This window comes from Antechinus flavipes, chromosome 2, assembly GCF_016432865.1.
Source record: "Antechinus flavipes isolate AdamAnt ecotype Samford, QLD, Australia chromosome 2, AdamAnt_v2, whole genome shotgun sequence".
In the NCBI taxonomy this organism is placed as follows: Eukaryota; Metazoa; Chordata; class Mammalia; order Dasyuromorphia; family Dasyuridae; genus Antechinus; species Antechinus flavipes.
The window spans coordinates 497,917,216-497,933,012 of record NC_067399.1 but is presented as its reverse complement, the minus strand read 5'-3'; the positions used below and the strand labels follow the sequence as shown (position 1 = coordinate 497,933,012).

The 15,797-nt window shown below is 44.1% G+C and overlaps 2 protein-coding genes across 3 annotated transcripts; both read right to left on the bottom strand.

Annotated features, from left to right (window-relative positions):
* Positions 1–220: 220 nt before the first annotated feature.
* ALAD (aminolevulinate dehydratase) lies at positions 221–10,233 on the bottom strand. Of its 2 annotated transcripts, none has more exons than XM_051979993.1 (12): positions 10,119–10,233; positions 6,873–7,006; positions 6,003–6,053; positions 5,441–5,537; positions 5,144–5,279; positions 4,906–4,989; positions 4,619–4,707; positions 4,252–4,307; positions 4,042–4,129; positions 3,780–3,866; positions 3,314–3,443; positions 221–2,752 (listed from the first exon to the last, which is right to left on the bottom strand). In XM_051979993.1, the coding sequence occupies exons 2-12, from the start codon at positions 6,983–6,985 to the stop codon at positions 2,691–2,693; spliced, it is 993 nt and encodes a 330-aa protein (XP_051835953.1). In that variant the 5' UTR covers positions 6,986–7,006; positions 10,119–10,233; the 3' UTR covers positions 221–2,690. The 2 variants fall into 2 exon arrangements, with proteins under 2 accessions (XP_051835953.1, XP_051835954.1); XM_051979994.1 differs by lacking the exon at positions 10,119–10,233 and adding an exon at positions 7,461–7,620.
* A 1,977-nt stretch (positions 10,234–12,210) lies between these two features.
* Positions 12,211–15,787, bottom strand: POLE3 (DNA polymerase epsilon 3, accessory subunit). Its single transcript, XM_051979995.1, has 4 exons — positions 15,583–15,787; positions 15,417–15,502; positions 14,089–14,207; positions 12,211–13,856 (listed from the first exon to the last, which is right to left on the bottom strand). Exons 1-4 carry the CDS (start codon positions 15,646–15,648, stop codon positions 13,684–13,686), a joined length of 444 nt encoding a protein of 147 aa, XP_051835955.1. The 5' UTR covers positions 15,649–15,787; the 3' UTR covers positions 12,211–13,683.
* Between the last annotated feature and the right edge of the window lie 10 nt (positions 15,788–15,797).

The window sequence follows — 15,797 nt, the reverse complement described above, 5'->3', positions numbered from 1 at the left end:
TCTTCTGCTCCAACTATAGACCTCCCCAGGTTTCCTTTAACTAAACTAAAATTCCCCCTTCCACAGGAAGCATTCTCTCTTTGAATTTCTTATTTATCATGTTTATTGTTTGCTTTGTTTGTATGTAGCCTCCCCCATTAGATAATAAGGTCTTTGTGGGCTGGGACTGTATTTTGTTCTTCTTGTATCCTCAGCACTTAGCACAGTGTCTGGCTCGAAATAAGTACTTAATAAATATTTATTGATTGGGTTCTCTTCTGTCCAACAAAGATGGCAAGTTTACATTCATATATATCACTTGTTAAGATTTACAGAGCAGTTTTCTATACATGATCTCATTAATACCCTTAAAAAAAACCTGGCAGAGATGGGATTCTTGTACCCATTTTTCAGATTTCTCTAAATATTATTAAATAGCTGACATTTATAGGGAGCTTTAAAATTGACAAAAACACTTTACAAACATGATTTCATACGGCATCCTTGGCTCATGAACCTTCCATGATTTTCCTTTATTTAAAATCCAAACTCTCAGCAAAACACTGAAAGCTGTCTTTTATCTGATTCCATTGAATTTGTCCACTTTTTTCTTTCCATTAGTTCTCTCCCTCAATGAACTCATAGGTCCTTTTATAGGGACCTTTTCCTTTCCCTTTATGCTCTTTTCCTGCTCCATGCCTTTGCTCACACCTTTGTATGGCTGGAAGCATTCCCTCTTTCTCCTCCTCTTGGTTCACCCAAACCCTTGGTTCAACCAAACCCAACCCAAATCCTCCAACACTTTGGAACTGTCCCACTCAATGGGCAGCCAGCCTACAATTCCCAATGCTGCTTGCTGTCTTTTTATGCTGATGTCCCACCTCTCCCAGTTTAAATAGTTAGTCTGGTTAAAACACTTGGATAAAAAGATCAATGAAGCTGTGGGGAAGAGCCTCCCACATGCTCTTCTCTCCCCATACTAGACTTTAGCTACTCCCCGGAATATATGGGATAGGGAGCTGGACACTTAGTATAATCCATCCCATTAACAGAAAAAATAAAACAAAACTCCTCTCCAACAAACTCAGGTATCCTTTGATGATGGGAGCAGATGCATCAAATTATATAAGAAAAATGACTACATGAAACAAGAGTCTAAGGTTTGCAATCCATTCCCAGTGCTGACTGGCTCTATGATTGCGGCAGGCGGGGAGTGGGGGGGAAGGGGAAAGGGGGAAGAAGAGTTACTTCCCCTCAGGCTCAGTTTCCTCCTTTAAATGGGTATAATATAGCATTTACAGTATTTGCTCCACAAGTTTGCAGTGAGGCAGATAGTACAGCCGCAGTTAAGTACTATGTCAATGTACAGAAAGGGGTCTACCCTTTCTGGTGAATCTGATGAACATAGCAAGCTTGATTCGGGGCAGAAAATGTAATCAAACTGAAACAAACTTGAGCTGAAAAGCAAATACTTGTCCTTGAACTGAATAAAGCTATGTTTTAAAAATATAACTTATTACATTTTTAACATCCTTAAGATCCCTTTAGTTTTCAAAATTCTATGATGCTGAGTTATTTAAATTGAATTTGTCTTTCAGGAAAATTGAATCAAATCTGTTCTTCAGCAAAAGCTCTTATCTGCCAGCCTGTGGTCCACTGAACATTAGATTTGGGGGACCTCAGAGATATAATCCCCTCATTTTACAGATGAGGAAACTGAGGCCTAAAGAGGAGAAAACTTTCACAAATTAACTTGGAAATGGCGGATAAAACCTAGTCTGACACACTAGGTGGCTGTGGCTTCTAACACAACCCCCCTTCCTTGCTCTTTGTAGGCAGGGGACAGTAAGGCCCATGGTATCAAGCACAGAGAACAGCACTGGCCTATGAGAATCACAGAATCTACCCTTCACATAAAGCAGCAGCAATAGCCCAAGACCTCCACTTTTGAGAAACTTCAGCCCTGGAGATTATAATAACCACAATGATTCACATTTTCATAGCATAAGGTGCTTGTCACTTCTGTGAGGCAATAGTACAAGTACTAAGACCCCCATTTCACATACAGAAGGAAAACTGAGGTCCACAAAGGGGCAGTGATGAATCCTGGTGTCCGGCCTCCGGGTCTAATGCTCTTTCTGCTACTTGACGTCGGCAAGCATTCTGCTGGAGGCCTCATCCCATGTCCGGTACCCAATCGCTGCTGTCACTTCATTCTCAGAGATTTTGCTTTGTCCAATGTCCCTCTTCTGAGGGACCCTCGCTCCTTGTTTACTTATTGCTGGATGGTTTTTGTTGGCTTGAAATAATTCTGGGAGAAGATAAGATCTCCCTGATCTCAGCAGGTCAAGACATTCGAGGAGCTAAAGATTTTCTAAGAGAAACTAGAGAGAAGCGTCCAGGTGAGAGGAGCAGGGTGGATCTGGAACAGCCAGAGGAGCAACGGGGTCTTCTCCACAGGATCACAGAAAGCAGAGGTGCCCCGAGGAGGCGGTGGCCCCGAGGGCCCTCCTGGAAAGCCCCAAGGTACTACATGTTTCCAGGATGAAGAAGGTGGGTGCCAGGAGCCCCGAGTACAGGATCCAGCAAGAAGGGAGAAGGGGACAGTCTGAATCATCTCTTTTAGAGAACTTTCCACTTCTCTATGGCTTCTTTTTTTTTTTTTTTTTTTTAATTTAAAAAAATTTCTTAGTTCTTGCACTATCCATCCATCATGGCTCCTTTAGCCACTGTAAGAGTTGAGGTGTGTAATAGGTGATGATGATGTCAGCACCTGTATTTAGGGGAAACAAAAAGGGACGGGAGTGTGGAGGCTGGCATAGAGGGTTCCAGCTGGTCTGTGTATGCTGCCCACTCTCAGGAGCAAAGGGCACTGCCTGGGACCTCTGCTCTATCTGCAGTCACCAGAAAAGCATCACGAGGCTAGAGAGGGACCTGGCTCAAACCCAGCCTTTAGCTTAGTGCTTGGTGCTTAATAAATGATTGCCTAATTGACCCTGCCTCTCACACATCCAAGCTTGGCAAATCCGTTGTTTCTTAGAGCCTCAGTTTCCACATCTGTAAGATGGGCATAATACTTCTATTATTTACCTTATAAGACTGTTGGGAGGAAATAATTTAGTGAATCTTAAAGTCTTGGTATTAAGCTGCTACCACATCCTTACTATGAGTCTGTTTTCTCAACTGAAGCTAAAACTTCCAATCCCATCAGAGTCCAGACACATAATATTGACTCACTCTTTATTCCAGTATCCTAGCTGGCAGAAGAACAGAAGTGAAAGAGGAAGGTCCTCTCCACTCCTTCCAAGTCCTTCCCCATCCCTGTCATACGTACCTGCTCTTCGGAAGGCTGTCATGGCCTCTATAACAGCAGTCTTGAGGTCAAAGGCCCCAGCTCGGGCCCCGTGCCACAGCATGGCGAACTCCCCAGAAACATGATATACAGCAAGAGGCAGGACAGAGTGCTGGAGAGGGGAATGAGCTAAGTTACCGGGAGTGGCTGATGGTGCCCCTAAGGAAGCATGTTCCCATCTCTCCAACTCTGACTCGCCCCATTCTGATCAAGCCTGAGCAAGCTGACTTTTATCTGTCAAACTCTGGGACTAATAACACAAGATTGACTAACTTTATTCTGGGGTGGTGAACTATCTAAGAAGCTGAATGATCTGTCAGAGAGGATACAGAAGGGGATTGCTACTGGATCATAAATGACTAAATGTGGCCTTCTCACTCATTCTGATTCTGAAATTCTGCAGAATCCTTCTCTCTCAATTCTGCTTTTGATTTTGCCCTTGACTCACCTTGTTCTTTACTTCTCTTACAATGTCCAAGTATGGCAACCCTGGCTTAACCATCAGAATATCGGCTCCTTCCCGGACATCTCGATCCTAAGGTACATGGGATAGAGAATGTGACTCCTGAAACTCTTTTCTCAAACCCATTTTCAGGGAAGACTGTAGGAAATTCTGGGGTTGAAGGGAGGACTTCTTAGGGAAGGAAGGGAGAGTGGAAAGAAAGGATCTCCAAAGGAATGGCTGGGAAGGGGAAGTCCCTTTTACACACCACAGCTCGAAGAGCCAGGCCCCGAGCCCCAGGAGGCAGCTGGTAACAACGTCGGTCACCAAAAGCTGGGCTAGAATGTGCTGCATCCCTGTGGAGAAAAGCCAGGTCATAAGAAGGGGAGCAACAGATTGTGCCTGGGTCTTCCCACAGATTGGGACTACCAGGACTACCTGGGGCCGCTAACTCTCATGCCCTCCAATTTTCACTCACCGGAAAGGACCATAGAAACAAGAAGCAAACTTGGCACTGTAGCTCATCACTGATACCTGTTGGGAGATAGTTCCTTGGGCTGAGTATTCTGCCAAAAGAGCTCTAAATTTGGGATCAGGAGCCCCAGAAGGTTCCAACTTTAATCACTGCCCTTGTGATTCTGGATAAATCCCCTACCTTTTTTGAGCCCGTTTCCTCATCTATAAAATGAGGCAGAAGGACTTTACAGCTCTATATCCTAGGAGCTAATAAACCTGTGGATTCTAAGAATGGGTTGGAGAGGGGATAGGCTTCCAGTCCCTGGCAACCACCCCCTTCTCATTTCCCACCTCTTCCAATGCACTACCTTGACTTCTTGTCCTCTTACCTTGTTGCCAAGCCCATGGGCGATCAATGCCTCCTTGATGGCAGCAATTCGCCCATCCATCATGTCTGATGGAGCCACGACCTGGCAGCCTGGAGGAAGAGTTAGAAGATGGGAGGGGACTGAACTAGACCCTTGCCAAGGTTTCCATGAGCTCTAATCGTGTCTGACTCTGTAGATGATGTAGTCTGACTCTGCATTTTGTTTGTCTCCCAGAACTAATCGGGCCTTCAAATACCCAGAACATGCTCTTTCTCTTCCCCTTCCATCCCAGGTTGTGTAGTACTCACCTGCCTTCGCATAGGCTAGAGCAACTTCTGCCAACCTCCTGCTGCTCTCCTCAGCCCGGAACGAGCCATCTTCTCTCAGGAGTCCTGCAGGAAACCAGCGGGACTTAGGAAAGGCTCGGGGATCTCCCCTCTGCCTCCCAATGCAGGGAAACTCTGCCATTACTTCACCAAGGCTTAGCCTTGTTACCAGTAGTGGAGGAAAGAGCTCCTCGGTAGGATCGGGGAGCTCAGGACTCACCACAGTGACCATGTGAGGTGTAGGGACACAGGCACACATCACAGGCCACCAGGAGGCTGGGAAACACCTTGCGCAGCAGACGAATTGCCTGAATGGCGGGGGTATCTTCTGTGTCAGCTCCTGAGCCCAACTCATCCTGGGTGAGCAAGGATGGCTTTATCACAGACACCCAGGCATCCTCTCAGATGCACATCCTCTGCTCTCAGCCCATTCTACTCACGCCCTCGTCCTCCTCTTCCCCGACACTCTAGCCTCTCCTTTCTTCACCCCGTCACACCTCGCTACCCATGTCCTCACCTTGGTGACTCTGCTGGGTACCCCAAAGATCAGGACACATTGTAGGCCCTTGGCTACTAAGGGCCGCAGCATCTCTTCCAGCTTATTGACACCATACCTGGGAAACACAGAGGCCAGCTTGAACCCTGGGCTAGGACCTTAACTTAGGGTTTCAGACTGAGGCTGGGCAGGGCAAGAGAGGTTGGACCTCTCTGGGTCACTCTCTTGTAAAGGAATTGCATGTATAGCTGTTTAATAAAAGTATGATCAAGGCAGGAGTGACAGGGCATGGGGATATTATAGGGTGGGGGGGGCTTTACATTACGTTTTCTACTTCCCAAAGTGGTTTTGCATCCATTCTCTCATTTAATCATCACAATAACTCCATGGAATATGTAGGGCAGATTGAGTCATTCTCATGTGGCAGTGAAGGCCAAGGAGTTTGAAGTGACTCCCTTTGATGGTCGCACAGTGAATGGGGGAGCCTAGATTAGATCCCAGATCTCCTGAATTCCAACCCAGAATCCTTTTAACCATATCCATTCTTTCTTTCCTCTAGAGATCTCCCAGGAGCTTCTCTTACCTGGAAATGCCAGGGAGGCTGTCGATTGGTTGCACAGCATCAGGAATGTCCCTGAAGGAAGCAGAGGGGGTAAGCTGTGGGAGGATGGGGTAAAGGATAAGGGGGAAAGATGATTTTGAGGGCTGAATAGAAATAAAAATGGAGAATCAAGTGCCTTTGAATAATCCTCTGAATTAGAAGTTGGTTCCTACCCAGAAGGGTATAGGGGTGTGTCCTGGACAGACCAGTAATCTGTACCAGGAACAGCCACAACTCACATTGTTGATTAATACATGAGCTTTGTAAATGTTGTATTTCTTACTGGCGTGAAAAGACCCTCCATAGTCTAATTATCTCTGGTTAAAATAACAAAATAAACTTTCTGAACCCCAGCGAAATTTATGACCAGATGTTTGTCCCATCGTGCTTACACCAGGACTCAAGTGGCCTGCACAGCCACTCGGCCTCTTTTTCATCATCTCTTAAATGCATCACCAATCCCCACAATAATAATAATAATACTTCACAATTAAATTTTATAACTTTGTGAAAGCTTTATGATTTTCAAAGTACTTTGCTAACTATCTGATCATTGTATTTGTGAGCTTTGGAGAAGGATTACTATATCCATTTTATAGACAAAGCATAAGCTCAGAGGGGGAAAGTTATTTGCCCAAGTTGGTAAAACAGGGAGAGTCAGGAGCAGGTAATTCCTAAATATGGCTTATAGTATGGGAGAGAAGAGGCAACCAGCTGACCCTGCTTCACTCCCCAGACATCCTCATCGGATCAATTTGGTACAAGAAACACTCAGCAGACCCCTGAAGACCTCTCTTACTGCTCTCAAACCGCATAAGCAGGCTGAAGTTGGACACAGTCCCATGAACTTACGTGACAAAGATGGGGTAGATAAGGTTGGAGGCATCGAAGATGCTGGCTGCTGCCTGCCAGTTTCGTAACAAGGGGTGGAAGTAGCCGCTGTGAAGCAAGGATTCAGGCTGCATGATTGGGGCTCAGCAGGGGTTCTGGAGACAAGCAAAGAAATATTTACTAAAGGCCCCATAGTCAGCCCTGTGCCAGGGGCTTTAACAAGACAAAAGGCTTGGACCAAGATAGTTCCTGCTCCCAAGGATCTTACAGTTTCACTGAAGAAAAAAAAGATACAAATGTATAAGCATATATATGTATATACATACAGATACAACACAGAGAACAAATACACAACATGAAAAAGCAAGTAGGGACAAAACAGCCTTGATGACCAGGCTGGGGAGCTCAAACTTTTTACCCTGAAGGGAACAGGGAAGCAAAGGAGTTAAGTGACAATCTGCTGTGCCTCTGGAAACTGAATCTGGCAGCAGACCTAGCATGGACTAAAAAAGGGAAGACACTGCATTAAAAGGCTCGTGTAACAATTTTGGGCCAGAAGAATAGAGAGAGGAGTTCAGTTTTAAAACCTGTTAATTTTGAGGTACTAACAAGAATTCTAGCAGGCAGATAAGTGGGAGGACTGATTGTACAGGCAGCTGAGTTCTCCAGGCTGGTTTATCCTAGATTGGGCCTCCTACAGTCTTATTGTGACCAGGAGAGTTGGAGCTCCTGCTGCTTAACCCATTACAGACAAACTCTGGCACTGGGCAGTTTCTGGCTCCTTTCTTAGTCAACCTAAAAGCCTTATCTTAATTTTCAAGGCTCAATACCGGTTAGAAGTTATCACTAGAAACACAAGTTCAGCCTCTTGCCACACCCCAGGGCCAGCACACTGTCTCCCCCACCCCCAACATGTTCCTTCCCCTTCCCTACAATCCCTGGATGCTTATTCCTCAGATATTCCCACCTTCCCCAGTATATACACTTAATCCTTTATTTCTCTCCAAAAGCATATCTTGGGGCCACAAACACTTCATGAGAGGTCACAACTGGGACAGAGGTGAGCTACAGGTTTATAGATTGTATGTGAAGAGGATACCAGACCTTTCCAGGCTCCTCATCTGTAAAATAAGGTTGTACTGAAAAGATCTTGATGGTCTCTTCCAGTTCTGACAACTTTACACTTCTGAGGTGCAAGGGAACCCACAGGACAATGGAGGGGGGGCAGATAACTAATACTGGTCCCCATTCTTTGACTTCTGAAGGTCAAATCTTGTGAGAACACTTTCTTCCAGGTATTCTGAATCAATATCAACCCTTTCCCTTTTCTCCCCCTTAGCAAGTTCAAGATTAGCATTCAATAGGAAGGTCCCTTAAGCAATCATAAGAACAACCAGTTCTTGGACATCATCATATGGCAATAGGGCTAGTCTTGGATAGGTAAAATTCCCCCGTAATTCGGTCACCTCATTAGAGTCAACCATTTCAACTTCTACCACACCTTCAGCCAAAGCTGCTAATGTTTCACAAGACCTGACTTCTTTACACTGTCAGATCCTAGGCAAGGTTATAGACTGAGAAGGATTTGTTCTATATTTTAGGAGCTTTGGAAGATACTGAGGAAAGGAAAATCTTTCAAAAATAGGTTTACTTGTCAAATACTACGCCATCTTATCATTTCACTAGTGATTCAGTGAAAGAGTTTGAGATCACAGTTTGCCACCAGCCGCAACTAATATTCAGGGAACTAGACAAAAAGATCCAGGTGCTACATACCAGGAAATGGGAATGGCTCAGTTTTGGAGAAATTATTATAGTCTTAAGATATTAAAGCTAGAAGGAACCTACTCCTTCAGTTTTCAGAGGAAATTGATGTGGAGAACAGGAAAAGTCACAGTTAGTAGTAATGCCAGAATTAGACTACTCCCTATCCAAACACTTTCTTCAATAACACATCTAACACTAGTAAATTTTGTCTTTATTAAAAAAAAAAAAAGACTGGGAGAAGAATTCTCCCTTGGTCAGCAACAAGTGGGCACCAACAACAAAAGTTGTTTCAACAAAAGAATGGTAAAGTTTCTGGATGCTAGGCTCAGCACACACTCCTGAAGGTGCTAGGTTATAAGACGTACAAGGGAAAAGGGTGCGATTGTTAATGCCATCACATTAAACAACTAGAATCTAGAGGGGCATGAAAGGAGCAGACAATGGCACAGCCAGCCAGGCAGAAGCAAAAAAAATTCCTCAAGCTTACAGGCTGGAAAACAGTCTCCTTGCCAAGGAGGGTGGGAGGGGAGGAGGGAAGAGGAGATACGTCTGGCCTGAGAAATGAAATTACTCGGTCAGAAAAAGGACATTAGACTCTCACTTCCCTACACGGGCAGTATTTGCCCTGATAGCTTTCAGATGGAGTGAGCTTGATATTGGGAAGTACTGGTCCTGGGAGTAGGGAGAAAAGGTAAAAAGTTCTAGGGTCAATTCTTAAAGGGCTCCAGCTGGTTGGTGAGTTTGGGTCCGGCCCCCAAGGTATACTCAAGGGCAGGCCATGTGACCCCAGCCCTGGCTCCCGGCCCTGACACTCGGCTTTCCATATCCGCAGGGGCCTCACAGATGTGCAATTATTGTAGCAGTCAAAGGAAAAGACCTCGGCCTCAATCCGAGACATTTAAATCCCCCGGGACGGAGCGATAGGCAAAGCAGGCTCCCCGACCCAAGTCAGAGGGCAACCAACAGAAGGGCCAAGGGGGCTTGTGCCTGGGGTCAGCACCAATCCGTGGAGAAGTTTCATCCAGGGGGTTGCAACAAGGGGAAGGATGGCTCTTTTGAAGCAGAAATAGGAAGCCAGCGAGTTTAGAAATGAATCTACGGGGCCAGAAGAGCCAGAAAAACAGAGCCACTGACTGACATCATGACCTTGGGCAAGTCAATTGTCCTCTTTTAGTCTATTTCCTAGGTAAAAACAACTCCAACATCCCGTGGTTTATGAACTGGGATGTCTCATACAGGCTTCCCGCTCCGCCCTGCGCTCCACGGAGAGGGGAGCCCTCAGATGGGGGGGAGGAGCTCGGGCAATAATTGTCCGTAGGGGTCTGGGAGGGAGGAGACCCTCCAGCCAGTATTGCCCTGTCTGACCCTCAGGGTCGGCTGCGCGCACGTTCCCTCGGGAGGACAGATCGCGGAGACGCTCGGTCTCCCGGCGCCCCAGCTCCCCAGCCCGCTTCTCCCGGCCCAGTAATTCGTAACCCCGTAACCCAGGTCCCGGCTTACCAGGAGCTGCAACAGAGATGCAGAAATCGCGGTTGCTCTCGGAGGTGCCACCGTGGGTCTAAGTAAGCCCACGTGGGGGTGGGGCGGAATCACCCGGAAGCAGCTTCTCTCGGCTAGGCTCCGCCCCCGGAGTCGTATGCTGTCCCTGCACTGGCTGGCTCGACTCCGAGTCATCGTCCCTCCCCTCTATGCTTGGATCGCGGGTGCCCGCCAGCCCACGTTACTCAGTTCAACTTCGTAGAGTAACCAGAAGGCGGTCCAAGAAGGTGGGGACAGCCAGGAAGCAGGGCCCCCTGCTGAGATGAAAGTCCCACGTGAATCGGCCCAGGATATCCAGCTGAATGGTTGGTGGGAAGGGGAAGATTGTGGTTTATGATTTCAGTAAGGAGCACAGACATTAAGCATTTACTGAGCTTCCAAGAGGGACCACGCTGGCTGATAAAAGATGACGAAGACATTCCTGGCCTGTTTACAGTACACAATGTGAACAGAAGACTCGAATGGTCAAGAGTGTGACCAGTGCAGGGAGTCTTCGAGAAGAATTAGAATCAAGTGAGTGGCAGGGAGTCTTGAGACTGCTTTCACAAAGTAGGATCTGAAAGGACACTGGAAATTGACACAAGTATGTTAAGGGGAACGAACTCAACTAACTTGGGGCCACATTTATGGAGTGCCTTGGATGCCTGAGTGCAGTTGGGACTTAGAAATTTACATTTAAAATGGTTTTGAGAGATTGAAGACTAGAAGGAAAATTATCTGAGAGGCAAGTGCAGTAATTCAAGTGTGACAGGTCTCAATCTTAGAAGTTAGCTAGTCCAAACTCTAAGTAAATTGAGCAAAATTTTGCATCCAAGTTATCTGAAAAAATGCTTCAAGTCACTAATACAAATTAGAGCAGTTCTTTGGTTCCACCTTACACCCATCACATTGGCAAAGAAGAAAAACAGCTACAGTAGTACACTATTAATGGACCTATGAATCGGTAGTTCCATTGTGGAAAGCAACTTGGAATTCTGACCTCAAAGGTTCTGAACTACATATCTACCCTTTGACTCAGTAATAACCTCTGCCAGGTCTATACCCAAAGGGATCAGAGAAAAAGAACTCATACACATAAAAATATTTGGAGTAGCTCATTTGTTGTGGCAAAGAATTGAAAACTAAGGGGATGTCAATCAACTGGGGAATGACTGAATTCAATTACTGTGCCTTAAGAATACTAAAGGTATGGGTCCAAAGAAATTTGGGAATAGTACACTCTGTATATAACAATACTGCAAAACCAAAACAATTTTGAAAAACTTAAAAAAAAAAATTCAACTATGAATCCAGAAGGGTGAACATCACCTGACTATGGTGATGGATTCAAGATGCAGAATGAGGTACACATATTTTGGATAATGTGAGAATTTGTTTTGATTAAGAAGTTAACATTTATATGCCACTTTACAATAAAACACAAACTCAAAAGCCATTCCCTTTCCTGTTTCAGGTGATCATCTAGATTCTTGAATATTTTCAGAAAGATACTCAGTTTCTCACAAAACAACCTTTTCTATTCTAGTTCCTAGAAAAAGTTTCCTTTGTATAATAAACTGGCAGTTGCTTTCCTGTAACAACCATTAATTGGATCCTACTTTTCTCCTCTGGAACGTAATAAAACTAAGGCTGTTCTCTTTTTCACAACAGCTCTTCTGGTATTTTTAAGACCAGCAATCCTATCTTCTCCTTCCCCTTAGTCATTTCAGGCTGGGGGGGGAAGGGGAGAGAGAAACAAATATGTTCATTAATAACATGACCCAGAAGGCAAAGAATGTATTTGTTAAAGAAGAATTAACAAGGGTGTATGATTAATGGGCAGGGACTTTCAGAGCTAATTTTTAAGATATGAAAATATTTAATTGATGAAAGCAGTGTCATGAAGAAAAGAACTGCTGAGCTATTATTTTTCTGGTACTTGAAGAACACCTGCTGGCTATACAGGGCATTACAGGTTTTTCTATGGTTCCCATATAGCAAAATACAGAAGACACAATGAAGAGGAAGTTAGTTCTTTCCATATAGTCACAGATGTGGAAATAAAAGGTAACGATTTTTAAACAACATTTTTTATTTATACAAACCATCCCATTTCCCTCCCCCAAATATAGAATAAGATGAAATTCCTTCCTCATTTATTAACAAACTTGTCCTTATAATCCAATAATAAGTAAATGTTAGCAGATTACATTTTTCACCTGTAATACTCCAATTGGAATGGGGTCACTATTATTATTTTATAGACCAAAAAAATTAAAGCTAAATAGGGAGAAAGGTTGACAAGAATCTTCATTCCCAATTCTCAAGGTAGCATTATCAGAAGGACTGAATGTGGTCTCTGAGGGAGTCCCCTCTAGTTAAACACAGATTTTTTTGGCCATAGAGACAAAGGTCTTCTGGCAGCTTCCAATCTTCAGAAATAACCACTTTTGGGAGTAAACAGGGAGTCTAACAAAAAATGAAAGACCTATCAAAACCACTTTAGAAGGGTAGTTTATGAGAATTATATTACTAAGCATTATTAGATTTTATTAAGTTATTCCATCAAGTTATCCTTAAAAGACAAATCCTTTCTGGGATTGGAAGAAAACTTTACATTTGTTCAATTAAACTGGACTGAAGATCATAAGTTAGCAAAGCTAAGATTAGACTGGAGAGTGGTACTGGGAAGAAATGAATTTTAGAGCTTGTCACTTGTTAAATAAAAAAGACAAGCACAAAAAGGATGAGACACCTGAAAAGGTCATATACTACATATATTAGAAAATTTATTTTCAAACTTATGTTCAGGTGGCAGGTGAAAAGGAAGACAATTTAGAAGAGAAACGCCTACTTTACATTAGACATTTCACTAGACCCAATACTCCACTAATATAGTGAAGTACAAACCTCAAAACATACAAAGTGCTATATAGAGTGTGGTAAACGGGGACCAAGCTCCAAACTCAGCAAGAGACTAGGGGAAGGAAGACTCAGGAAGAGAAGATAATCAGTTACAAACCAAAGAAAGCAGAACTTTGATGAAAGTTACTTTCTAAGGGATGACAATTTCTTTCTTTACCCCAAACTTTTTGGATAGCTCCCCCAAATCCAGAGTGCCTCAGTTACTCTTTTTATAAGATATATTCAATCTCTCATAGGTTAACTCAAACTCAGAGTTCAAACCCCTCCAATTTTTAGCTCCCTCTACAATCCCTAAATTTTATGAACTATGGGTCATAAAATAGGGAGTGAAATATATGACTCTTTTACACATTTTTCCTATAAAAATCTGATTAAGTGGCAGTTTATAACCTACCTTGTCAAAAGGTCAAAATTTATGGATTGTGTATAAAACAAAATTGGAAAGATCTCATTCATAAAAACTCTGGTTTGGGGGTTATTCAAGAAGTATTCTTAGGTCCTCAAATATAAGCATTCTTAGCAGTGGAGGAAAAGGCCACAATTCTTTCAAACAGTACAATGGAGGCAACAGTGTTGAAGATCCAATTTCTTATCATCTGATTCTGTGTTCTCTCCACGAAACTCAATTATCAACTTCTTCTTCATCATTCTGCTCCTCCTCTTCCATTCTTTCATCATAATCTTCATTATCATCTTCCCGGCTTTTGTCTTGTTCTTCAGAATCTGTTCTTTTGTCTTTATCCTTCTTCTTTTGTTCTGAAGCTTCCTTCTTACCTTTTTGTTCACGTCTATATGCTAGAAATAGAAGGTGGCTATAATAAGGCAAAGCTAAACGAACAGAACCAAATTATCTCACTCTAATAGCTTATTCCATTTCAAAAGTAGAGACACTAAAGCATCTGAGACAAGTTCAAATGAAGATGCTGCCAATACTCAATACTATATTAAGTCCAACTGGTTAAATCATATAGCTAACACTGTACCAAGGATCCATGTCTACAGCCCAAGATAATACAGGGGTTGTTACCATCTAATGCTTCTTTCAAAGGAGAAATGAATCGCTGAAATTCCATCTCTTCCATAGCTGACAGTACATCACCAGCATTTAGGGTCTTCCGCTTTCCTTTCATTGCAAAGTTGTTTGCACTTAGGAAAAAAAAAAGAAGAAAGAAATTATTTTGGCCAACCCCTGTTTTCAAGACATTTAAAGACAGGAATGTATAAGCAAATCTGATTGCCTGACCAAGCTTACATCTAGGAAAAGTACTATTGCTCCAAACTTTAGTCAGTAATTACAAAACACAATTAATCTGGTAAAGGAAGGAAAGAAAGTGTGAAAGATCAGGTGCAGCAGTTTTAGGCCATGTGGAACTCGAAGGGCTAGCTACCCCAAAGATTCTGTTGCAGGAAGCCTTTTGTAAATGTTTGATATAATTATTATTCTGAATGCCTTATTTTACTAATGTAAAAAAGAAAGAGCTGACTTTTGAGATCAGACTAGTAATTCTTCTCTTAGATCATTTCAGAGGGTCCATAAGGGTTCATAATACTAACACATTTAAATTTCTCATACACTAAACATTGATAGCCAGTTATAACTCTGCTCCATGGCCAAGCTCACTTCCTGAAGAAGGCAGCATGGCTTCGTGGAAGGAGTACCAGAGCTGGAGAAAGAGTAAGGCGATCTGGGTTCAAGTCCTAATTCTGTTAATTTGTTGTGAAACCTCATCTGTCAGTCTTGGTGAGGTAAATTTGAGAATGAGGAAACTGTACTAGATTATCTCAAAGCACAAGTTAATCTACATTTCTTAAGCATATTAAATGTGTAGGACTGAGATAGGGACTTGAGAGGAACTTTCACTGGACACTGATTTTACTGGAATGGAATACTCTCAATAAAGGTAAACTTTCTCCGAAAACAGCCTACCCCTCCTCAGAAACTCAACGCCTGAGGCACTGAGGGAGAATTAAGGGACTTGTCAAGTGTCAAATGCTAAATTAAGGATCAGAAGCTGCTTTTGAACACAGGTCTTCCTGGTGTCTGGCTCTCTCTCCAAGAGAGTCAAGTGGGTTTCTGGGGATACAAAGTCCTGCCCTCAGAGCTAACATTTCTACGGAGGAAATACCAAATATGAACAGATTCATAAATACAAAAAAAACCTCAAACAGATAAGGGATAACAGGGGAGGACGTGGCCGATGCCTGGAGGACAGCTGGAGATTTAGATAAGCTACATTCCGAGCACCAAGGGATTTGGGGGAGACGCCGGGAGCCCGGGGTGAGGGAGGGTAAGCAGCCCCGCTGGGCTCCGACGAGCGACCCGCCTGGGGAGCTCCTGGAGTCTCGGCCTCTCACCAGGACGTGGCGTACAGCACGAACACGCTGGCAGCCCTAGAGATGGCACTTCGAGCCTCTTTGGAAATGTTGACGCCGTCGGGGAGCTGCAAGGGAGACGGCATCGGGATTAGTGGCTGCGCCCCGGGCCCAGCCCAGGCCCCGGCCCCGGCCCGACTCCGCTCACCGCCTCCTTGATGATCCTGGTAATGACGGCATTCGGAAGGTTCAAGTCCTCTGGCCTTTCCGCCATGGTCGCCTCGCCCTTCGTTTCCCTCGGGAAAGTCGCAACAATGCCGCCGCTGGCCTCCAGCACAAGGCGGCAGTTGCACCCCGGACCTACGCCGGTCTCGTTTCTCGCCCAAGGCGCCGCTCTGGCGTCCGTACTTCCCGCCCCCGACC